This window comes from Biomphalaria glabrata, chromosome 4 (assembly GCF_947242115.1).
Source record: "Biomphalaria glabrata chromosome 4, xgBioGlab47.1, whole genome shotgun sequence".
Lineage (NCBI taxonomy): Eukaryota > Metazoa > Mollusca > Gastropoda > Planorbidae > Biomphalaria > Biomphalaria glabrata.
Window position 1 is genome coordinate 45,269,119 of NC_074714.1, and position 25,641 is coordinate 45,294,759.

Sequence of the window (25,641 nt, forward strand, 5' to 3'; positions counted from 1 at the left end):
TGACATGGGATAATGTACGCAAAAATATATACGCCCCAAATCCAATTGGTTCAGTATATCAGTAAACTTAACAAAAAGTAATCAAGACTCTTTTAATGAATAATACCTTTATTTATTAGTTAAATAATGCACAAGTGACAAATCTAAAGTGATATCGCCTCACGTCGTGCATTCTGTGCAGCAAAGACATCTATAACATCAACTACATCAATACTTTCTAGTATTTGTGACTTCACTGACATTAAAGCCATGATAAGCCTTTCTTGTGTCATTGTGCTCCTGAGATAGCTTTTGATGAACTTGAGCTTTGAGAATGATCTCTCACATGACGTAATGGAAGTGGCCTGAGTTAGCAGTATTCGGAGGAGGTTGCAAAGTTTGAGCACACGTAATTACCATATGAAGCCTGTTTCCTCAATATGTCTATTGGTGATTGTAGTACTGGTTTGTTGATGAAAAGTGCTCGTGCATCAATCACATCATTGAAAAAGCGATTTGCCATTTATTTCATCAAACAAACAGGAAAAGTAGCACAGTTTGTCATAAGCGGGTCTTCATCTAACAGGTGTCTTGGTTCAAGAAGAAACCCAAAGGTATCCATTTTCTTTCCAGCCTTTGTAATCTGCCCTTCATCTCCATATGAAATCTGTCCAGCACTTCTGTCGCAACACGTTTGAATTGCAGTTCTATTGATAGTCCTACATTAGAACTCAACTTCCCATCAAGTCTTTTCTTTCATATGGTTGTTTTGATTACAGGGAATCCATAGTATTCACTACCTTCTTTTGCTTTTTCGATGGATTGGTTTTTTGTCAGTTTCTCATCATTTTGCAGAAAGCATGAAAGGGTACTAATTTCTTTAGCAGCTTCCCGTATATGCAGTCCAGACTTTTGTAGTTTCTTCCGAACTATATTAATTGGGCGCAAGAGCTTTAACCAGAATTCAAGATAGGCAAAAAATTCTTACTTTTCCACTGCATGAAGAAGATTCTGTGCTAATATTATATGGTATTACGTCATTGTTGGTTGTTTATGTTTTGTGCGCAAGAAAAAGGATTCAGAGAATACAGAAGTGGGAAAGATCCATATCTCGTTATGCTCGAGTATAGAAATACTCCGATAAGCGGACTGCCGTATGCACCATCACAACTGCTGACGAGTAGAAGACTCAGGGAATCATTCCAACTGATCCCAAACTATTGAAACCATCGGTAGCTGAAAATGCAGAGACATTACTCAACGAACGACAGATGAAAAGCAAAGTGAAATACGATGCAAAACGCAAGACTACCTAAAGATTATTCTGTCGGAGAGTTCGTCTAGGTCAAACATGGCAGAAAGCAGTTGTCATAAAAAAAAACATTCAGTGGGCCCCGCGCTTTCATAGGACCCGCGCTAATTCTAAGTGTACATTATTAAATGAAACCATTATAACGTATATAAAATAACAGGGTTTTCGCGACCCCCTGATTTTCCAGAGCCTCCATGAAATGTCATGAAAAGGCAAAATATGCGATTAAGTCCTGAACTTTATTTGAATTTATTCAAATCTCCTGAAGAATAGACGAAATTGACATTTTGGGGTGCCTATAAATAAAAAGTGGCATTGCGAGCTTTCATTTGATAAAAATTTATTGCAAAGACGAAAGTAGGCCTATTTTCTAATAAAAAAAAAAATGTTGACATTATGCTCATCCCTACCCAGACTAGGCCCCGCGCGATCCGTTTCGCATAGGGCCCCGCAAATGATAGGGCGGCCCTGCTAGTAGATATCACTTTTAAGAACTTTAAAAGGAAGGGTGTGATAATAATTTCAAAAGGAATGATGTGCTAATATTATATGATATTACGTCATTGTTTGTTGTTTATGTTTTGTGCGAAAGCAAAAGGATTAGATGGAAATAAAAAATAGAGTTTCCATTGGATTGAGGAAAGATGAATAGAGGGGTAATAACTCGAGTGTGAAGTTTAATTCTGAAATTATAGACGCCAAACCCGAATAATGGACTATTCTAGTATTATTAAGAATAACTTTTGGATCTGTTATACTTGATTCTGTAAATTTTGATTCCAGGTTAGGTTAATTAGTGTAGCCATAAAATACTCGACATTTAGATCTATTATTAGTAAAGCTAACAAGATACCTGGAATTCGCTGTATATCATGCAGTTTTATTCGTGGCAACAAGGTTAAAAATGTAAAACTAACTTTAAAAAAAACTTTGATCTCTGTGGGAAAAAATATTTTTAAAATGTCAACAAAGTCAACATACTGATAGACCTAGATCTAGGTTTAGTCTTTGTGATAAATTTAATCCATAAATGTTGAAAAAAAAAGACACCCGTTGACACTATTTGTCAATCAAATATATTAATTTATGTATTTACAAAAAATTTCGAAAACCCATTAGGGGGCCCCCCCTCCTAGGGGGCCCGGGGGGATTTTAAAATTCTCCCCCCCATCCCCCCCCCCTTAGTTACGCCACTGCTTGCGGGTCTTCATAGTCCTGTGAAATAATGTATCTTTATCGCTCTATTGATTCCAAAGGCAATGCCTTGATTTTATTTCAAAATGAATGTTAAAGAACTATGCCTTGCCTAATCACGTCTCGTCTGTATGATACAAGTTTTAAAGTAGGTTATCAGATGAAGATGGTGTTTCTATATTAGGAACATGTTGACATTCATGTCAGTACTTCCTGTGTCAACATGTCATTTCATTCTCTGCCAGTGTCTAAAAATACATCATCGATAAGTATATTATTGCCCACTGAATTTCTAGACTAGGATGACCTTTAGTGGGTCAAGGTCACGCCAAGGACATTTTGAAAATTGTACTTGATGACTAAAAGAACATACACGCCCGCACACAAACAAAGATTCATATCAAACTTCTTATCCATCCATCCCAATGGCGCTACAGCCCCGGAGAGCCCTGACCTGCTGATCTATCCATGCCTCTTAGCTGTTGTAGATCTGCCTCTATGCCATCAAACCATCGTACTCGTGATCTGTCTTTGGGTCTACGAAGACTTCCAAGGGGTCTACGAAATTGAAAAAGAAAAATGAAAAAAAGAATTGGGGGTCTTTGACATGCAAATGGGGGTCCACAAGAGTGGATCTCATGTGAGAAGGTCGTGATTTTAACTTTGATTTCAAACCTATGAGCTATTTTTTATCGCATACAAATATAAATTATGTATAACTTATCTTATTATAGGTAATCCTTTAAATTTGAATCCTGTTATTCCAATGAAAATTTTTTGTACATTTTAATACCTCATTTAAATAGCTTTTTTTGGGGGGTCTACATGTAACTAATATTTACCATGGCTGAATCTAAATATGAAATGTAGACAGTGGTGTTAGTTTTTTTTTTTTTTCCTTTTTCCTTGTTGAACTTATATTGCCAAATAAAATCACCTAAACTGGCAAACATTTTGAGACGATGCCACCCTGATAAAATGCATTTAGAATTGAATACTTTTAAAGTGTCATAGTGGAGAGAAGACCTACATTGGACACAATTTTTGTTTTGACATCAAAAAGAGAAGATGATGGTGTGCAAGTGTTTTTACAAGCGGTCCGAGATATTATATAAATTATTTTATACACAGACCTTTATCTCAATTATTAAAGCAACAAAACAGTTCAAAGGCCTATTGATGAAATGAGTTGTAACATTGAAAGATTCTTATGTCATTTTTTGCAAACGACGTATTTCTTTAATCAAGTGGACAAATCAGCCGTAATAAATCTTTTTTTTTTTAATTGGTATTTTGGAACAAGAAATCCAAGAAAAACTTCTTCTTGTGAAAACTGATAATTGACAACAAAGGCGTATCTATAATGTTTCGAAGGACTGCTCTAAAGAGAAAGCAATCGCTTTATCAAATGTAATATCAGAAACAACAAATGGAGCAGCTTTCATGGTTGAGTCCTACTGCAGAGAGTGTACCTGGAGTGTTAGTAATACTGTGAGTAATCCATCCACAGCTAAAAATCTGATAAGAGTAGATAGCATGAATACATGTATCTTCAACCGCAGTTAACCGAAGCAACTTTAACACGTTAAATACACAATTTCTTGCCTAAATGTGTTCAGAAAAGGACGATAACTTTAATCAGTTCCTATTTTGTCACAATTGTCGACGGTTGTCAAAAACTTTGTCTGACAAGATATTTTTTCTTTTTTTAGCGGCCCCCGTAAGGGGAAAAAGCCGCTATTAGGTTTGTGCAAAATGTCCGTCTATCCGTCTGTCCGTCTGTCAGACTCAGATCTCGAAAACTAGAAGAGATATATGAAATATTATTTCATCATTAAATCCGGCTTGAAAAGTTTAGGTGCAACGGCTACTTTTGGTTTTCTAAAAGCAAACCGTTTAATTTATAAAATTAATTATGCAAGCGATTTTTTCATAAAAATACACCAATTCTAAAACAATTACGTAAATGTAAGGGAGGCAATGTTACAATATGCTAACAAAGATGGACAATATTGTGTATTTTCAGTATCACTAAGTCAAATATATTTTAAAAATGTACAAGAAATGTTTACAACAAATATAAATAATAGTTAAAGACGTTTTTTCTGGTCAACTAGCTGCTAAAATTAAAAGAAAACATTTCTGTTTGTTTATAAAGGCTAATAATGCACTTTGTATGTAAATATCACGCACATTTTTTTTAAATGGACTTTTTATGCACCGATTTTCGTGCAGTAGCGTAACGTCGCAACATGATCAGGTGCTAAACCAATTCCTTAAACTTTTTTTTAAAAATCAGATTTTATTTATTTTTTGTGCGTTTTGTCTGTTGGTCGGCTGTCCGTCACGATTAGATTAAAAAAAACAGAACTCTAAAAGCTATTGAAAATCTGATTTACCCTTTAATGTTCCTCCCTTAACATCTAAATAGTTTTAAGTATCTAAAATTGATTGTTCCGGATTTTTTTTTTTGCAAAACTAATCAACGCCAACAAATGTTTGTTTGCTCTTCTAACTTATATTACATTCAATTTCCATGCTTAAACGTTACAAAAACACATTATCAATAATATGTTGTTCCGTTTTTATGTAAATAGCATATTAATGCTAAATCAAAATCTCTATACTGACTTATATTTCATTAAGTGTAAAAATGTTCCGGATATTGTTTTATAAAACATGAATCATGCCTAATGATTGTTTGAAATCGCATAATTTACTAATATTACACTTATATTATTTGACAATGCGTCACTATAATTTGGTTATTAATATCAAATTGTTCCGTATTTTCATCTTTAAACAAATTTTTAAAATATCGACAATAGGTTGTTCAAGGCTTTAAAAACAGTAATTTACTAGAATTGATTACTGAAAATTACTTTTTAGACTTAATTTTCTTGCTGAAACATAACATAGAAGTTTTGTAATCGATAATGAATGTTCCGGATTTTGTTTCTTACAAATCGTTGCCAGAAATTTCCGAATTTATTTAAAAATCTACTAACGCCAAATAATTGTTTGAACTCCCTCTTCTAATTAATAAACAAATAATCTTCTCATTTACGAAATAATGTTTTTACGGATTTTTATGAAAAATATTTTAACTCACTTCTCTCTTACAGTACATTTAACTTTCTACCTAAAACATTAAAAAATCTAATTATCTTTAATATTATGTTCCGATTTTTAAGGAAAACAGAATCCAAACACCAAAGTAAGGTATGAAAATCTCTCCACATGACTGTAGTACATCTAATTTTTATACGAGACCATCCAAAAAATTTAATTAACGGTATTACATTTATCTGAAATTCTCTTTTTCTTTTACTATTTATACAAACATCCGGAACAATCTATTATATAAACTTTTCAATTGTGTTCATACCTAAAAATTATTGCGATGTTTTGAAACGTAAAATAAAGGTTAATCAATTTTTAATAACTTTTAGTTGTTTTTTTTTATATCAAGATGACGGACAGACCGACTGACAGACAAAACGCAAAAACAATGCGGCTTTGATCCTCTTTAAATAAATTCTATTAGAACTCAGTGCACCAATGTCTATGAACCCTCGTTAAATATCTCGTGTAAATAAAGACATTTTTTTTATGGTACCGGTACTACTACCCTATTGTGAGGTAATGGAATTTTTTTCCACGACGTCATATGAATGTACTCTTTAAATGTAATGCTAAAAGAACGCACTCTGTGCACCAATGTCTATTAACCCTCGAAAAATTGCTCGTATTGATGAAAACATATTTTAGTCTAACTAAGCCGTGTGACGTAGTGTTGTTTTTTTCCTTTGACGTCATATGGAATGAATTCTTTAAATGAAATGCTAAAAGAACGCACTCGGTGCACCAATGTCTATGAACACTCGATAAATGGCTCGTTTTGATGAAGGTGATTTTAGTCTAGCTAGGCCGTGTGACGTAGTGTTCTTTTTCCTTTGACGTCATATGGAATGAATTCTTTAAAAGTAATGCTAAAAGAACGCACTCGGTGCACCAATGTCTATGAACACTCGATAAATGACTCGTAATGATGAAGGTGATTTTTATTCTAGCTAGGCCGTGTGACGTAGTGTTTTTTTTTTCCCTCTGACGTTATATGGAATTAATTTCATCAAATGAAATGAAAAAAGAACTCGGTATAGTAATGTTTATTAAGCCTCGTTATGTGACTCGCGTTTAAAAAAGGAATGATATCTTGATTTAGATCTAATCTAGATTTTTTAAACTAGATCTAGATTTTTATTACAGTAGGCCTATATCTAGATCTGGATTTATATTCTAATTAAAATTATTTTAGAGTCTAGATCTAGAATTTCTAGATCTTGATTAGACTAAAATAGACTAGATTAAGATGTAGAATTTCAATTAAAGTGTAAAAAAAAAGTGTAGATTTTCATTTCCAATCGTTTTGATCAATATTGCAATGTTATAATATACTAAAACTAATCTACTATTTTTTATTTAATTTAATTTTAAATTTACGGTAATTGAATCTTTGAAACATTATTAGGCCTACTTTTGACCATCAAAATTAAATCACCTCTTGAATATTATTTGCGAATATGCAGATCCGACAGGGATCCGACTTCGACGGGGGCCGCCTCCGAGTTTGTGTAACACAAACTCTCTTTGTAATCTTGTTGAAACTGTATCGGAGTTTTTGGATGCTAAAGATCTCATTTGAAAATGAAATTTAATCAAGGGAAATCGGGCATTGCCTATTGAACACACTTGTTCCATACATTCAATGAGATGAACTTACAAGTTGTATTTATGACTTTTTTCAGTTTTCACATTACTCGGCGAGAAGTAAGTAAAACAAAATACATTTAAAGTTCATGAATAAGCTAGCTAAGCAGGTGTCTACCAAATATCAGAAAAACATTGCAAAGGGTCTACGAGCCAAAAAAGTTTGGTAACTACTGATCTAGATCAACGCTGTCTAGTATTTTAACGTTACGTGAATAGCAATATTAAATGGCGGTGGCTTGATTTTTAATGTATAAAAATTAGGACATTCATTTGGGGTGAGTGGGGGCCTGGGGGGGGACTTTCAAATTTGGGCCATCCCTCCCCAACCCCAACTACGCCACTGGCTGCTGCAATATATAGATCTGCGTAAGTCATGGGTTTAAGAACTTTGGCCACTGAAACTTCACCTGTTTACTACATTTCTGTGAATCTAATCCTTTTGTTAATTACGTTGTTGCTTTGTGAACTTTGTAACTTTTTTAAACACAGGATCTTTCTTTAAATTAGCGGAAGTTCTTTTAAAAGCAAGAAAGAAGTCCCTCCCCTTAATGACCCCTCTTTGAATGACCATTTCAATGTCATGGCCTATTTCGACTTCTGTTTGTTGTTTATGGTAGTAAAAAAAAGTGCAAAAATTATTTTTTTTATGTATTGAAATACTTTGCTTATCAATATAATGCTTTCGTATTCTGTACGCCGGTTACACCAAAAAAAAAAAAAAGCTTTCTATTCATACATTTGTTTACATGTATGAAAATGTAGACTAGAAAAAATTACAAAACTTTTTCTTTTAAGGGTACTTTTTTTTTAACCATGCAGGGATTTCGAAATTAAATTTTTTTAATTGTCTTCAAAAAAAAAAAAAGATACGTTAAAATTAAATAAAAAACCCACTTAGGACTCAATTTTTTACTTTTCTAGTTTGTCTGTATGTGTGAGATTAAAAGTGCATCAGGAGGTAACCAGAACTTTCGTTAAAGCAAAGTATCCCCACCCAGATCTTTTGTTAACTTTTCCTGTGTGGATACAGGCAGCCGTAGCAGTACGTGGGGCCCCGGGTGAGTGTCATACGCGGTTCCGGTAACCGTACGCGTAAACTGTAGACTATAGACTGTACCAGATCACGTTAATGGGCTCGTCTACCTCTAATTCTGTAGGCTTTATTATTGTTACAAAACAGAGAACCTTATGTAGTAACTGGCAATACAGTATTACGAAATTCATAACGAAAAGTCAAGAGCTTTTAATGGTATTTGGTATCAATCAGAAAGACTTCCAAGAAATTGAGTAACAAGTCCTCGTTTATGAGAACTGGTCTGGTTTCCGAAGCTGACGGTAACAAGGGAATCTCCTATCGCGGGGCCTCACTTCAGGCGCTGGACCTGGGGCTGCTGCCCCACTCGCCACCCCCTAACGCCGCCACTGGGGTGGGGTAGGTTTATACGTCCCACCTCGGACCCCCTCCAACTAGTAGCTTTCTGATCTATCAACGTCCACTTAGTCTTTTATCAAAGGTTCTCCATTCTAATTCTGACAAGGTTGACTACATGTGTCACCATTTGACGGGGACACCAAGACAACACCCTCCTCTTTTATTTGTCCCCCCCCCCCATTCTCCAGACACCTTTTCTTTTCTCCTTAACTGAGTCATAGGAAATTACAGAACTTCAAAACAACGATATGGCTTGTTCATGTCACTCACAGTAGCCTGATTTATCGGTTACTAAGTGCTGCGCCAATTGTTTATCTTCACAGCGACGCACCGCCTTTGACGTCATCAGAAACCGTGTGATATTTTTTTTTCAACTTCTCAAGTCTTGTGAACTTCCATTCTTGTTAAGTCCCATGGACCATTCAGAAACATTCGCGATAACATGAATGGGTTGTTTAGTGCATACATTTGTATATTACTAGTAGCTAATGTTTTTGTCCCCACTATAAAATGAATGAAAAACAAGGTTACAAAGACAGGTTGTGTGGAAACACAAATTCACAAAAGGCCCCCGAAGTGGTCCACCCAGGAAGGTAAAAAGGCAGGTTTCAATATTTTCAGAAAGAACATAAGAATGAAATTCTATCAAAGACAAATGACAGAGAAAAATGGAGAAAAAAAAGGTTGACAGATCTTGTGTGGTGCCCCAGCAGACCAAAGGATAGGTGAAAGTGAATGTGAAGTTAGATGTGAACCTGGCCTAACTGATGTTTTATAATGAATATCTAATTGATCTAATTGTTTTGTAAAGGGTCAATCTCTTATTCAAATTGTACTATGACTATGGTAATAAACAGCAGTTCACGTGATAATATGAAAAACTACTTATCAATTGTTGTTTTAAATTCTGATCAACTTATATGTATACTAAATAGACTTTTTCTCTTTAAAAAAATGTAAAAAAAATTTTCTGTGAAAATGTAGAAGTCAGTATGACAGAATTTACTTAACTTTAGCAATACAAATGTAAAAAAAAATTTTTTTGACAAAAAATGTAAAACTGTTTGCATAAATGTGTTAAAAATATGCTAAATGGATATCTCCCCTACTAAAGAGCCTCCCGTGTTTGTTACTATTAATAGTGAATAGTTGTAAAAGTGGTGTATTTTTATGAATGTCCGATTTTCTTTTTCTCTTCCAGTTTCTGAGATCTAAACGGGACGGACGGACGAACAGGCCAAACGAAACTTTTTCCCTTTCGGGTGCCGTTAAAAAAACAGTCAAAAGTAGGAAGGCAATAAAAGTGGATTGTTCGGTAGAAATTGAAGTAGTACATTGAATGAAATAGAGCATATGCTTACATGTATTTTTTTTTTAAAGTGTCAGACTCTAGACTATTATAGAGAATATGTACCACAAATAAAACGAATTTTAGGGACACCTCTGCCCAACTGAACCCAACCTAACACCTGTTTCCTTGAAAAAAAAAAGTGGATTCAGGTTTAAAAGAAAGCTAAAATCATGAATAAGCGCTAAACAAAAAACTATTGGGAAAAAACATTTCTAACTGCACAGATTTATTATTGTTAGTCTAGATCTATTACACATTTAATTACTTGGCTGATCTAAACTATTTGATACAATTAGATTTAAAATAAACATTAAAAAAGTATTTTAAAATATTTTCTTGTTGTTTACTTTGGTTTATTACAGGTAACAACATTTTAAAAATATCTGTTCCAAAAAAAAAAGTTACATTAAAAGCTGCAAATAGAACTGACATAAAGCATAAAAAAGTATTTCAAAAACCTATTAGTCAAAGATTCGTTTGTTTGTTTTTTTAAAGTTATAATAAATTATCTGTTTCTAAATACAAAAACATTGAAACCACAAGATCATTCGCTGTACATATTTGTTAAATGTCTCATAGGTTCAACAGGAGGAATGAAATGTCTCTCCCATCTCGTCAATAGTTTACAGTGACCTAGAGAACAAAAACACATTTCAATCATTGTTGTTGAGGAGGAGGATTTATTTAGACAATTCATTCAAATAGAGATCTGAAAACTTTTGCTTAAGTTATTTTGTTTTTATTTTGTACATTTCCGTTCATTTATTCTCTTGTCTCTCTCTCTCTTCAGTTTCAATGTGTTCATGTTTTCGTGCACTATTTATGAGACACGGCTGCATTAGACTTTGTCTTATATTTCAATATTAGCAAACCATTTTATCAAAGCTTTGGTGGACAATATTCAAAGATGTGTAGGCCTAAATGGTCTAGAGTGTGGAACATAAAATATAGTCTTTAGTACATTTCTTATATATTCTTTGTGTATGAATACATCTTTTTTTTTTTAATTTTAAGAATTGGAAAATTATAGAACTTCCTGGTCTGGAAGCCCGGGTACGCTACCCTGCCTCAAAGCGGCTCTCGGGTGGAAACGATCGCTAGAAGAAGCGATTAGGCTAAATGTGTAGTAAAACAAGACTCCTGTTGGAGTGTCTAAGGGAGTGCGAAAGTATTTCCATTGCACAGTGCGGAGTTGTACGAGAGCTTCAAAGACCTTGTCAAAATCCAGACGCCGTAATCCAGACGTCGTACCTCTAGGGACCGTTTCATCAATGATGAGTCATGCACGGTTAGTTTTGTAAACTTTAGGGAAATGATGAGGGTTCCCGGTGTGCTCGGCCTTCGGCCACATATTTTAGTCCGTATGTCCGGAGTCCCTGACCCATTGGAAATAGTAGTATTAAATATGGTCATTAGCTTGGACCTCTATCAGACAGAGCGCTTTGTTCAACAAAACTAAATAAACCGTTTAATATTCGGTTGTTGGAAAAAAGTCTTCAAAGTTCAAAATACAACAGTTTTCTTTTCAAGAGAATAATGCTCTTATTTATGTTTATTTACATCGTCAATCTAAAAAAAAGGAATGAATCCATCATCTTTAATAGAAACCTGATTCATGCAACAGTGGCCGTATGAAATGTAGTTTTATTGGAGGCTAGAGAGAGGTCGCTGGAATGTTGATTGGGAGTCGAGATGGTGTTATTTAGACAATTTAAATAGCATAAGTCAACATAGTTATCTCGGAAATAGTTAATGGACACCTAAATATTCCAGAAGTCACAAATACACCTTCTTGTATCAGACTGATAAAAATATTATGTACAAAAATATACAACGTTTGAACATTATCAAATTGTAACATTTATATCATATCACAGTATGCTGAGTTAACAAGTAGTGAATAAATTTCATATACATATAAAAGCAAACATATCCACAGGGCATATTTTGTTGTTTCTGTACAAGTTGTTTATATTTTATATTGTTTTTTTTTTTTGGGGGGGGGGGGCGGTTGTTTTACCTTCTATGGAAATATTTTTAAAGAAAAATGTAATTAAATGAGCTTAACAATAATATGCACACTAAAAAGGTATGCTTATACAAATATCCAAAGGGCATAGAAAATGATAATTATGACATTGTAAGTATTAAAATGTATGATTTGATTTCACTGTATATTGCGCCCTGAGCTCCAATGACTCAGTCTCCACCATCACGTGATTGATCAGCAGTATCTTCTGGATTGTTGGGGTCTGGTGCACTGCTCCCCTCTTCTTTGTTGTGCACATCTTCTTTTGCTTCCTCTGATGGCTTAGTCTCTTCCGCCACTTCCTTTTTGGTGGCTGAGTCCTGAGGCTTACGCGAATCTTTCGCACTACTGTTGGGGCTTTGCTTTCTTCCAGCTTTCCCTTTGCTCTTAGATTTCAGCTGTAAGTTGGACGCTGCCAAGGAAGTTCCGCTAAAGGTTTTGGCGCTGCTCTTAATGATCGACACGTTGTTATTGGTGTCACCTCTCTGGGTGTTCACTCTCTTCCTCTCCTCGGAAGGTTTCGCCTGAGGCTCCTTGGAGGTTTCCGCGATCTCCTGAGGCGTTTCTGTTGGCGCTGTCACCACGATGATGTTTGGAGATGCATCTTTGGGCTTCTCGAGAACTGACTCGGCCTCGCGCTTTTCTTCTGGAACATTCAGAAGAGGAGCATTCTTGTCTTGAGGCTGGTTGGCTGGGGTCTGTCTGTAGGAATGAATAGCTGGAGGTGGTTGATCATAATGTTTTGGAGGCAGTTCAGCATCAGAAAATTCTCTCACAATGAAGAAGCCGCTGTTTTCTGTTGGAGATTAAACAAATTACTTGTACAAACATTATTTATATTCGTTTTGAATATAGGATCCGAAATGTTTTACATTGAATATGTTAATCAATACTGAAGATATACACAGTCAGTCTTTTTGTTAATATTCTATAGTTTATACATGCTTAGAAATGCTCATTTAAAAAATAAGTAGTCAAGCTAATCAAATGGTTTTGTTTGACATTTTGTTTATCGCAATTGACTCGGCCAAACAAACTGCAATGGATCAAGTGAGCCCCGATAGGGCACAAGCCATGGGCCCAAACGCAATGAAATCCCCACTGATTGTTGCGTCACTGGCTCTAATGGTTGTGAGCCCCGGTTCATTGAACCCCTTCGCGCCTTGAAAACCAAGCCACTGCTCCTAACCCATGTATCCACTAAAGAGATTTGACCAAAAAGTATGAATAGGCATGGAAGACATATAATATAAAAGAAATAATAATAATTATTATTTATCTTCAGAGCATAATAATTAGTTTAGTGTTTAGCTAGAAAACTATACTGATTAGCGCTCTGATGTGCATAAAAATATCTAGTTTTACCTTGGGATTTCTTGTTTTCCTCTTGGAGAAGTCTTCTGGAAAAGAAACAAGCAAGTCAGTAGGTATTCCTGCATGTACTCATTACAGAGGGGAAAATTGATTCTTTTAAAATATGATTATCTAAAGGGAAGAACTCCGCACTTACAACTATATCACTTAAGAATGTAGAAGTTTTGACCTTTTTTTCGATATCAAACAGCTTAATTAATTACCAATAATAATTCGACTAATAGGTTCATTTTTTAACTAATTCATGTTTTGTAATGTACAATAAATAATTGTTTAAAGCATCTACTTCATCAGAGAAGATTTCGTACATTATTACATTGTGAGTTGCGCAGAGCATACAATCCAGCACTGATTATATCAACGGCTTTAGAAATAGGCGATTTGGGCAGACAGACAAATCAGGCTGTCGGGGACCGCTAACACCGCATGACTTGCAAAGGGGGTCCCTGAACTGAAAAAGTTTGAGAATCTTTGATGTATGGATTTATATATCGGTTAATTTATATCGATATAAATTTAAATATTTGTTGTTTTAAATATTTGCTTTAAACAAGAAAAATGGGTTAGCAATGAGATTCAAGAAATATAGACGTGATATGGCTTCCTCTAACCATCAAGTCTAACTCATTCTGTAGAGTTTACATCGCAATGGCAGTTACACCACAGCAATACCAATGTCTACGATTGTGTGCCTCTAAGAGGAATGCTCTATATCTAACACAGCTCACCGTTCGTCGTCTCGCTTCTTCTTCCTGTAACACAGACAAGCAATGAGCAATGCCAGCGCCAGCAGCAGCAGCAGCGCCAGCAGGCAGAACATGGCAATACCAGCCGGGGAGCTGACGAACTCAGAGTCGCTGCCCTGTTGGGTCTCTTGATATGGCATGACTTTGGTCACGTCCAGGAAGTTTGGGTCAGACAGGCCGCTTGCAGGGGTTCCATCTGAAGAGTCTTGTAAGACCTGGATAAAAGCGGTTTAGTGTTAGGGAAACAATAAACAGCCATTAATAATTTAAGAACTATCTGAATCCATCTTTCACACGCCAGACTTAGCAGTCATGTTAATCTAATCTAATCTAATCTAATCTAATCTAATCTAATCTAATCTAATCTAATCCAATCTTATCTAATCCAATCCAATCCAATCTAATCTTATTGATTACACATGTTACTTCAATGAGAAGATAATTACGTCTTATGCATTTCATGTGTCAATCTAGTCATACATTTTAATCCGTGACTTAAACTCTGTTAGGACATTGGCTTTCCTTAAGGAGTTCACCTCCAAATCAAATCGTAGTAAATGTGCAAATACTTGTGTTATTATTATTATTATTTTTCTGATTGCGTATTTTTCTACTAAACTTTAATTAAAGATAATTCCTTTGTTTGTTAACAATGTGACTTTGTAGATCTGATTTATTTGAGAAATATAAAGAGAGAAAAATAGACAAACTCAATGTCAAGGATGTTATGTTGAAAGTTCACTATCACCAACTAAATAATACTAAATAATGTGTGCTGCAGACTTAAGAGGTTAGAACTTTAGATTCTGTAGGGCTAAAACAATGCCAAAAAATTTTTTTGCTTTTTGTTTCAAATACATCTCTTCTTAATACTTCCTTAATTTGTTCACCGGATACACCAAGGACTCCATAAATGAGAATCTCTCACAAAGGAGAAAATAGGTATAGCACATTTTCATTTTTTTTTTTTAAATTGATTCATGTATTGTCATCAACAATGAATAATTGGTTCAAATTGATCCGAGAATGGAAAGTGGGGAAAAAAAAGTGATTTGATATAAGCTTAGTCTAAACAAAAAGTGATTTGATATAAGCTTAGTCTAAAAAAAAGGTGATTTGATATAAGCTTAGTCTAAAAAAAAGTGATTTGATATAAGCTTAGTCTAAACAAAAAAGTGATTTGATATAAGCTTAGTCTAAACAAAAAGCTTTAGTATCATTTCTCTATCACATAACGCCTTTCTTAGATCTACATTCTCTTACTGTGAGAATCTCCGCTTCGGTAAAAAATGTCTTGTCCTGGTTGACGTTGGCCATGTTGTCCGTGGTACCGGTGTTACTGACCACGTAGGAGTAGGCGATGGTGCTGTAGAGACAGTTTTAAATAGGATCAGCATGGATGAACAATGAAAGTATACGAAAATAAAACCACAAAGGGCGGCAGGGTGGCCGAAAAACAAAGCGGCTTGAGACTGAATACTTTAAAGGTGTGAAATGTTCAATTCTGAAGGCAATAGAAAACTCACCATCTATTCATACACAAACCAATATCTTCTTGAACCCCCATACTTAGCGGCTTAGCGAGGTACCCGTGAGTTCAGGTAGTAGAATTTGATGGTTACTTTTTTTTCTTAAACTAGAAGGTTGAGTGTTACATAAAATCAAATCAAGTCAAACTGAATTTCCATTTGTTTGAACAAACAAAATTATCTGTCTTATTTTATCTTATCATCTTATCTTATCATCTTATCTTATCATCTTATCTTATCATCTTATCTTATCATCTTATCTTATCATCTTATCTTATCATCTTATCTTATCATCTTATCTTATCATCTTATCTTATCATCTTATCTTATCATCTTATCTTATCATCTTATCTTATCATCTTATCTTATCATCTTATCTTATCCTGTATGTTTCCAATGCCTGTAATTTCTTTTAGAAGTAATAGTAATATATGCTTGTACAGTTTCTTAAAAGTACTAGAACACTATCTTTCAATATGGATCCCAATTAGACATGGACCCAGACCCTTCCAGCAATGGTTGCTACGTCATTACCCACAAATGATAAGACTATTTTTAAAAAAGCTTTATCTAAGGGGAAGAGCTCCGCAATTACAACTGTATAACTCATATATGTAGAAGTTATTTCCTTTATTTGATAAAAAAATGTCAATAATTTAATTGACTAATTGTTGTTGTTTTTCATTCATGATTGGTTGAAGTTTCAACTTGAACCGAAAATGGGTGTGGTAGAAATAACGCGTACATTATTTAAGGAGACCAAACCCTACATATTTAGTTAGATCTGTAGATACCGATGGATTAATTTCCCATTATGGTATCGAACAAAAGAATTAATTAACAGTAACTAATTGAATAATTGGTTAATTTTTATTATAGATTCATGTCTTGTTTACGCCAACGAATAATTGTGCAAAGTTTCAACTTGATCCGAGAATGGGTGTGTGTGATATAACGTGTAATTTTTTTTTTACCAAACAGACAGACAGACAGACAGAGTTGATATAAGTTTTGTAAAAACTGACTTTGTTGCCAAAAGTTTTCTCCTGGAGGATGAACTCGTGTCAATTATGTTGGAGATACCAAATCTCTGGTTGGTGCCGAAGTAAGCCTGTGCTCTTCTTTGAAATGCTGCCCTGTGGAAAGTAGAATGAATATGGTCTCACATAGGTCTTAGCAGCCACACGAGGAGGCACGAAACCCCAGTGCATAACCCTCAGCCCCCTGGGTGACAAAAGTGGTCATTATCGAACCACGATTGGCGAACTATATCCTTAATATGGTAGTAGGGGGAGAGTAGGGAAGAAAAAGAAGAAGAAGAAGAGAGAGAGACAAAGAGAGACACAGAGAGAGAGAGAGAGACAGAGAGAGACAGAGAGAGACAGAGACAGAGAGAGACAGAGAGAGAGATGGAGACAGAGAGAGACAGAAAGAGAGAGAGAGAGACAGAAAGAGAGAGAGAGAGACCGAGAGAGATAGACAGAGAGAGACAGAAAGAGAGAGACAGAGAGAGAGACAGAAATAGAGACAGAAAGAGAGAGACAGAGAGAGAGACAGAGAGAGACAGAGACAGAGAGAGACAGAGAGAGACAGAGAGAGACAGACAGAGAGAGAGACAGAGCATGGCATGACATGAAAAAAAAGGCAACAGAGATATCTAGATGTAGAGAGCATGTTACTCTAAATTCACGTAACAAAAATTTGATGACTTAAATAACTTTTAAGTACAGGCGTAAAATATAGGAACTTTATCTTACACACACACACTAGCTACTTACTACCAAACACAAAGCGTGCACGCACACACAACACTACACACACACACACACACTAGCTACTTACCACCAAACACAAAGCATGCACGCACACACAACACTACACACACACACACACACACTGTGTATTTCAGGTTGACAAAATTGTGAACTAGTTTACACGACATAACAGTAGAGAAGGGAGATAACTGATACAAGGAAAGGGCTAAACGATTTGTTTTTAAACAGATCTTATATTGTTTGAAGGGAGAACATCGTTCAGTTGATACCATTTCTCCTAGCATTGCAATGTTTATCTCCCTTTCTTCTATTTTAAAACAGAATTAATTGATTTCCACTAACTGATTAACTTTTTGATTGATTCATGTGTTGTAATCGACAAAGAATTATTGTGAACAATTTCAGTTCGACGCAAGAAAGGGAAATGGCAGAAAAAAATGTACGAAATTATCTAGTCAATTCTAGTCAGAAAGACAGACGGAGGAAATGTAAGTCTGCTTCGTTAAATAGAGGTCTCTGTGAGAACGAAACAGATTATTAACTCTGTGTGAAGATACATAGGAGAGAGGGAAAGAGGAGAGAGAGAGAGGGAGAGAGAGAGAGAGAGGAGAGAGAGAGAGAGGGAGAGAGAGAGAGAGGGAGAGAGAGAGAGAGAGGGAGAAATAGAAATTTAAATTTTATTGGAAAAAAATATAATTATGTTATGAGGATGTCAAGAAAACATAGCTTCGTTACGGGAGATAAACTAGAGCAGCAGTTCTTAACCTTTTTAGGTCGGCGACCCCTTTTTACAATTCTATACTATGCGCGACCCCCAACAGTAAAAATCAGAAGCCTAAGTAGCTGTGCTTTTCATAATGTTCTATAACAGTTCACATAATGTAAACATTTGATATGCATTGCCAAAGTTTAAGGTTTCATCAGGAAACAATTGTTATTCTAGTCTTGAAGTAAATAGTTCTCATTAGGATTAAATTATAAATAAATAAATGAAATCAGTAATATTCAACGGAGAAATATTTTTTTTCTATAAAATAATTTTGTAGTATAGTACCATAAATGTGTTTATTTAATTATTATTATCTTTAAAATGTATACTCTGGAACACGGTTCATCTCGAATTTCTTTAATGGCTTTCATACCACAGTGCCAATTGAGAATATATGCATTATATAATAACTGCGTGACGGAGGTTAACTAATATATCCAGAGTAGTACAGTAACACATGTAAATTAGTACAATCAACACATTCTCATTTTCTTACAAGGGCTCCTATGGGTAGTAGGTCTGGGTGCAATGAACCCATTCGCGCCATGGTTGCTTAGCTACTGCTTTATAAGTATCTTATGTAACCTTTTTTTATTTTCATCAAATAAATACAAATTAAGTTTGCTTAAGTTACCTCCTCCTGGGTAAATTAACGCACTGTAGAGGGAGATAAAAACAACTGTGGGAAGACAGACTTGAACATTAAAAGAGACCCACTATAAGCGAGATCTTAATAACTCAATAGAAACTTATGATAAATGAAAGATCTGGTCAAAATGATCGTTGTCCTATCTAGTCCTATGACTAGGGAACAAAGAACATTAAAAAAAGGAGAATCAATCATTTCTATGAGTGAGATCAAAATAACTGACAAGAAACCAATAGAAATAGAAGAATACTGATCATTGTGTTACGGCACCTAGATCTACTAATCAGTAGGCATATATAGCTTGGTATTTACCTGAGTAGACCTGTAAGTTACAACATATTGGTATAATATGTACATTTGCACACTAGCGCGTCAGTGCAACACCGCTTGTGTTTACGTAATAAATGGAGTTCCTAATATGTCTTCCCTCTTAAACACTAGTTTGGTATTTGTGTAACACAAATATTCTACAAGACCTAATGAGAATGCTATTTTTTTTACAACTCGGTCTATTTGTAAAAATTTATAAAAATACTTTAAAAAAAAAAGACAATACCTCCTTTAGACAACTTAAAGTAAATTAAAATATTTTTTAAAATTAATTTTTAAAAATCATTTTTTTTTTCTTCTCAAGCAGGGTATCGAAATCTTACTGTGGCACCGTTAGCTTGAGGTACCAATGACGCTACCCACTTAGCCAAAGCTACAATTGCGTACTTGCATAATTATTTATTGGTACTCTCATTATGTAGACATTTAGAACTAGATATGGATCTACCTAAACTTCTGCATTAGAACTCTTAATATCTAGTCTAGATCTAAATCTACTTATAGATCTAGAATCCGGATGTAATCTAAATTTGATTAACTTATAAATATAAGTAGGGCTTTGATATTCTATAGATAAGCTGAAAGCAACATAAAATTTAATAAACAACTTATAATCGGTACACTAAGATTGACTACGTCACGCTTTTTTTATAGCCAAATTTCAATTTAATTCTTTTTTAACTTTGAAAACTTGTACGGTCAAACAATGGATACCAGCACATATAGAACTAGAAGGAAAAGAGAAGGCTGACACACTTTAGCTAAGAGTGGGAGAACAAACTCACAATTGAACAGAAATGAAGAAATCAATAGTAAATAAAATAAATGAAAAATGGACAAGCTCTCATCCGAATCACAAGAAAGATGATGTCTATTATAAGCTATCCCGACAAGATCAACGTCTAATCTTTCGACTCAGGACCGGACACAACAGAATGCGATAACATATGTACCGGAAGCTCAAAATTGGATATAGTGAAATCTGCCCGTGTGGAGTGTCACCAGAGAATGCTGACCATGTCCTTCAAAACTGCTTTCTTTACCAAGAAGCCCATACAAGACACTTGCCCCAAACACCTCAATAGAACGAAAACTATATGGAGAGCTGCCTGATTTGGAAAACACTGCGCAGTTCATCTCATATATTGGTAATCTGAACGCTCCAACATAAAAATGAGAACGAAGAAGTACAGTCAAACTAGAGTTTTTTCCGAGCGGCCAACGAGCTAGTAATTCTTTTCTCAGCAATATAGATCAACCGTTAAATTTCTAGGAAAATCGTTAGAGCCGTTTTTGAGATCCGAGTCCAGGTTCCACTCTTCACCCATGAAGTTCCATGAACTTCTGACTTGAATAGAGGTATTGTTTTACAAAAACGTAATAGAGGAAATAAGTTACACTGGAATGTCTTACATGTCTGGAAGGTCTTATTCGTCTGGAATGTCTTATTAGTCTGGAATGTCTTATTTGTCTGGAAGGTCTTATTTGTCTGGAATGTCTTTTTTGTCTGGAAGGTCTTATTTGTCTGGAAGATCTTATTGTCTAGAATGTCTTATTTGTCTGGAAGGTCTTATTTGTCTAGAATGTCTTGTTTGTCTAGAATGTCTGATTTGTCTGGAAGGTCTTACTTTTTGGCACTGACTTCAGAGTACGACTCAGCAAACTCAATGACGGCCATCTGTGAGTAGAGATCGAAGGTGTCTACTCGGATGAGTGAGATCTGTGAGGTGGTGACGGAGCCATCTTTGGTACGGCACAATATCCACATGAAATACTTGGCGTGGTTTGTTAAGGCTGGAGAACCGCTGACAGTCAACTCGCCAGTAGTGCTGTCAATACTGGGGAACACATCTCTTCTTCTATATCAATCTCTCAAAACATTCTAAAAGATCTATACATTTTTTTCTATCTATCTATCTATCTATCTATCTATCTATCTATCTATCTATCTATCTATCTATCTATCTATCTATCTATCTATCTATCTATCTATTTTTCTATGTATCTATGTATCTATCTATCTATGTATCTATCTATCTATCTATTATTCTATGTATCTATCAATCTATCTATCTATCTATGAATCTATCTATCTCTATCTATCCATCTATCTATCTATCTATCTATCTATCTATCTATCTATCTATCTATCTATCTATCTATCTATCTATCGATCTATCGATCTATCGATCGATCGATCTATCTATTATTCTATGTATCTATCTATGTATCTATGTATCTATGTATCTATAGATCTATCTATTATTCTATGTATCTATCTATTGATATATATATCTATATATTATCTATCTATCTATCTATCTATCTATCTATCTATCTATCTATCTATCTATCTATCTATCTATCTATCTATCTCTATCTCTATATCTATCTATTATTCTATGTATCTATCTATTGATCTATCTATCTATCTATCTATCTATCTATCTATCTATTATTCTATGTATCTATCAATCTATCTATCTATCAATCTATCTATCTCTATCCATCCATCCATCCATCTATCTATCTATCTATCTATCTATCTATCTATCTATCTATCTATCTATCTATCTATCTATCTATCCATTTATCTATCTATCTATCTATCTATCTATATATCTATTATTCTATGTATCTATGTATCTATCTATGTATCTATGTATCTATGTATCTATCTATCTATCTATCTATCTATCTATCTATCTACCTATCCATTTACCTGAATGGAACGTCACTTTTGTAGGATATAAACTCCACATTAGCAGTGGAGGAAATGTTAATGCCGAAATCCCCAGCGGTCAGTGTCTGAATGGAATGCCCTTGAGTAGCTTGGTAGGGCACTTCCAGTGAGATGAGGGCATTGCTGGTCAACGATGACGTGGACACATCTTCTACCTCCTCAATATTTAACAGGTTTATTGTGACCGTAACGCTCGAAGTAAAAAGCTGATCAGTTGCGGTCAGCACTATTATGTCCTGGGTAGTCGTTTCGTAGTCTGGTGACAGCTTAATAGTTAAGTGACCGGATTGGTCATAGTTGAAATAATCATGGCCGGGGTTTGCTATAGCAAAGGTGATAATTTTAAAGTTGGCGGTCACGTCGGCGTCTGTTGCGGTTATAGTGTCTACTGTGTGTCCAACGGGGAGATTTTCCGGTATGGTCAACGTGATGGTCAAGGGAGCAAACACAGGCGGATTGTCATTTACGTCCATCACCTGAACTTCAACAATTTTAGTGAGACTTCCTATGTCTGAATCTACGGTTACTTCAAGAGAATAAACGGGCACCGTTTCATAGTCCAGTGCACTGGCTGATAATACGCCTTCTTTAGTGGTTGCGTCCAGTTTGATACTTAACACTGATCCAATGTTTCCAGAAACAATGGTGTACTTAGTAGGAGACAGATCTTTGTCTACGAGTATACGACCAACCTCACCGTTAACATTTTCATAGACTTGGAAAATGTAGTTAGGGGTGATTGATGTCGTCATTTTCGGCACCACTGTGATGGCCACAGTGGCGCTGGCCGAGCGGGGCGGGTTACCTTGGTCGGTGGCCACCACGATTAAGCTGTAGGTATCCTTTGCAGACAACATTGAAGTGGCCGCAGTGATGAGGCCCGTGCTCTGGCTGATGACAAAGTAGCCGTCTGTGTTTCCGGACGCTATAGTGTAAACTAACTGGGCGCTCAAGCCCTTATCGGCGTCCGTGGCGGTCACGGTCTCTACACTTGTCCCGGAGCCAGATGATCGAGGTACGTTGACAGAGTAAGAGGCTGGGGAAAACACAGGGTCGTTGTTGTTTGGGTCAGTGAATATGACGTAGACTGTAAAAACCTGGCTCGTAGACATAGTTCTAGCGGCGTCCTTATCTTTCGCTTCTATTGTTAATGCATAAGATGGAGGTGTGAGGGCTGCCTTAGTTTTCAGGATTCCGCTAGCGCTATCAAGCTCAAACGCAGCGTTTTGTGTCGTATCCGTATAGGCGACTAATCCAGCGTCTCCGGTGTCCTTGTCAGTGGCGTGGAAACGGAATATCTCTGAGCCTATAGCAGTGGTGTCCAAAACGCTGACGTTATTCGGGGTGATAAACTCAGGGGCGTGGTTGTTGATGTCGATGATGTTTATCACTACAGACGCCTTGGCTGTCAGTGCAGGGACACCGCTGTCAGTGGCTGTGACGACTAGTTTGTAGCTGCTGGCTTCCGTGTAGTCGAGATTGCCATTTACGGATATAGCTCCACTAGTGGGGTGGATCGCGAACTTAGTTGTGTTGGACAAAGTCAGTGTTACAGTACCGTAAGGAGACTGATCCTTATCAGTTGCAAGCACTATACCAACTGCTGTTGTTAGCGGTGATTCTTCTTTGACATTGAAGCTAAACGTCTCCTGGTCATAAGCAAGGCTGCTGTCTTTAAATATTGGCGAGTTGTCATTGACATTATCAATAATAATAGATACAGTGCAAGTATCGATAGGATTGCCAGCAGGGGTTAAAAAGCCATGAACAATCAAACTATAAGATGAAGTTGTCTCAAAGTCTAAGTTATTAAAAATTACAATTTGGCCGTTTGTATCTCTTATAATAAAGTCATTGTTGGTATTTCCTGAAATTATTGAATATTTCAAATTAATCCCTTCTTGTAAACCATTAAGTGTGGCATCAAGGTCTATCACTAGATTACCAACAGTTTGGTTTTCAAATATGTGGACTGTGTACGTGGACGAATTAAACTTCGGGCTTAAAGATTTCGAGACGGTGACGATAACCACAGCGGAGCTGCTTCTTGGTGGAGTCCCTTTATCCTGAGCCACGGCAGTCATCTGGTAGTAATTGTTGGTTGCATACGCCATGACTGCCTGATTTGTGAGAACTAATGAACTGCTGTCTAGACTAAAATCACTAGCATGAGCACCTGATAAAGTCGCACTAATAGATGCATTAACCCCAGCATCCTTATCAGTAGCATTGAGAGTTTCGATAAATGTTCCAGGGGTTGCGTTGTCCGCAACGGCAAATATATAAACATTTTGGGAGAATATCGGATTGTTGTCGTTTATATCTGTCACAGTGACGCTGACAGTAGCTGTTGCATTCTTCCCCATCTGATCCTGCACCACGATCACAAGGTTGTAGCTAGGCGTCGTCTCGCGGTCCAAGAAGTGCCACGTGGTTATGTTCCCAGAGACCGGGTCGATGCGGAAGTCATCGTTGGTGTTCCCGGAAGTGATCGAGTACAACAACTTAGTTCCGGTGTCGTTGTCCCGGGCCTGCACCTGAAACACCAGCGTTCCCAGGGCGACGTCTTCGCTCAGGCTTGTCGACAAGGTCCCTGGTACTGCAATGATTTCCGGCGGGTATTCATTGGCGTTCACGACGATTATGTAAACTGTGGCTGAGCCACTCAGCTGTGGCGACCCACCGTCCCTTGCTGTAAGAAGTAATTCAAAGCTGTCTTGTGTCTCATAGTCGAGCTTGGTCAATAGACGAATAAATCCGTTGTTATCAATATCGAAGAAAGTCGATGCGTTTGTTAAACTATAGGTTAGAGTTTTGTTCAAACCATCGTCTTTGTCAGTGGCCGTTATCTGTATAAGATTATTTGGAGCACTATAATCCTCACTGATTTTCAAAACGTAAACACTAGAGTCAAATTCAGGGGCGTTGTCGTTCACATCGTCCACTATGACGGTAAGGTTCTGGATAATGGTCTGACCGCTGTCCGACTTTGCCTGCACCTTGTACTCATACTTGCTCTGGATCTCCCGGTCGTAGGGCACGGTGAGCCCCATTATGCCGGTGCTGGAGTCAAAGGTCATTTTGTTGTCCTCGTTGCCGCCCAAGATGGAGTACGTGACGTTGGGGAAGGCGCAGCAGGAAGTGACGTGGAACAGCTCCATGCCGGAAGTGTTTTCCACCACGTGTGTCGTATTGGGCAGATTGAGGAACGTGAGGCTCGTCTCGGTCAGCACGGTGAAGGACACGACAGTCAAGTTGACCACATCATAGACACAGACGGACAGGTCGTAGCGAGTGGTCGTCGGGACTATATTAACTGACACCTTCCCCAGACTGTCTACCTGTTGAATCTTAAGGGAAGGCAATATCAGTTAGTGGTAAGTTTCAATAATCCAAAGAAAATAAGTGAATTAGTGGTTGTTATTTAACAGAGATTAATACCTAATTGCTACACGACATATCTGAGAAAATAAAAATAAACAAATGTAAGACTGTGTGACTGTGATGTGAAAAATTACTGCAAGACGCATAGAATGTGATACAAATTAGTTGTATCATTTTTTTTTTTTGCCTGTAATATGATCTAACTAGTATTTCATTTATAGTCTAAAATATGAACTTGTTATTTTATAATTTATAAAATTGTGACAAAACAT

At 36.2% G+C, this 25,641-nt stretch overlaps 1 protein-coding gene across 2 annotated transcripts in view; it reads right to left on the reverse strand.

Annotated features, from left to right (window-relative positions):
• Window positions 1-10,961: 10,961 nt before the first annotated feature.
• The window catches only part of LOC106068171 (protocadherin-23-like), a 34,225-nt gene continuing 19,545 nt past the window's right edge, over window positions 10,962-25,641 (reverse strand). Inside the window, exons 14-20 of one of the 2 annotated variants that reach the window (XM_056026648.1) lie at window positions 21,965-25,335; window positions 20,871-21,080; window positions 16,745-16,855; window positions 15,454-15,556; window positions 14,173-14,405; window positions 13,436-13,470; window positions 10,962-12,866 (exon numbers count right to left, since the gene is read on the reverse strand). In XM_056026648.1, the coding sequence (XP_055882623.1) occupies window positions 12,241-12,866; window positions 13,436-13,470; window positions 14,173-14,405; window positions 15,454-15,556; window positions 16,745-16,855; window positions 20,871-21,080; window positions 21,965-25,335 (4,689 nt within the window). In that variant the 3' untranslated portion in view covers window positions 10,962-12,240. The remainder of the gene's footprint in view (window positions 12,867-13,435; window positions 13,471-14,172; window positions 14,406-15,453; window positions 15,557-16,744; window positions 16,856-20,870; window positions 21,081-21,964; window positions 25,336-25,641) is intronic. The other variant, XM_013227482.2, reaches the window with a different exon arrangement.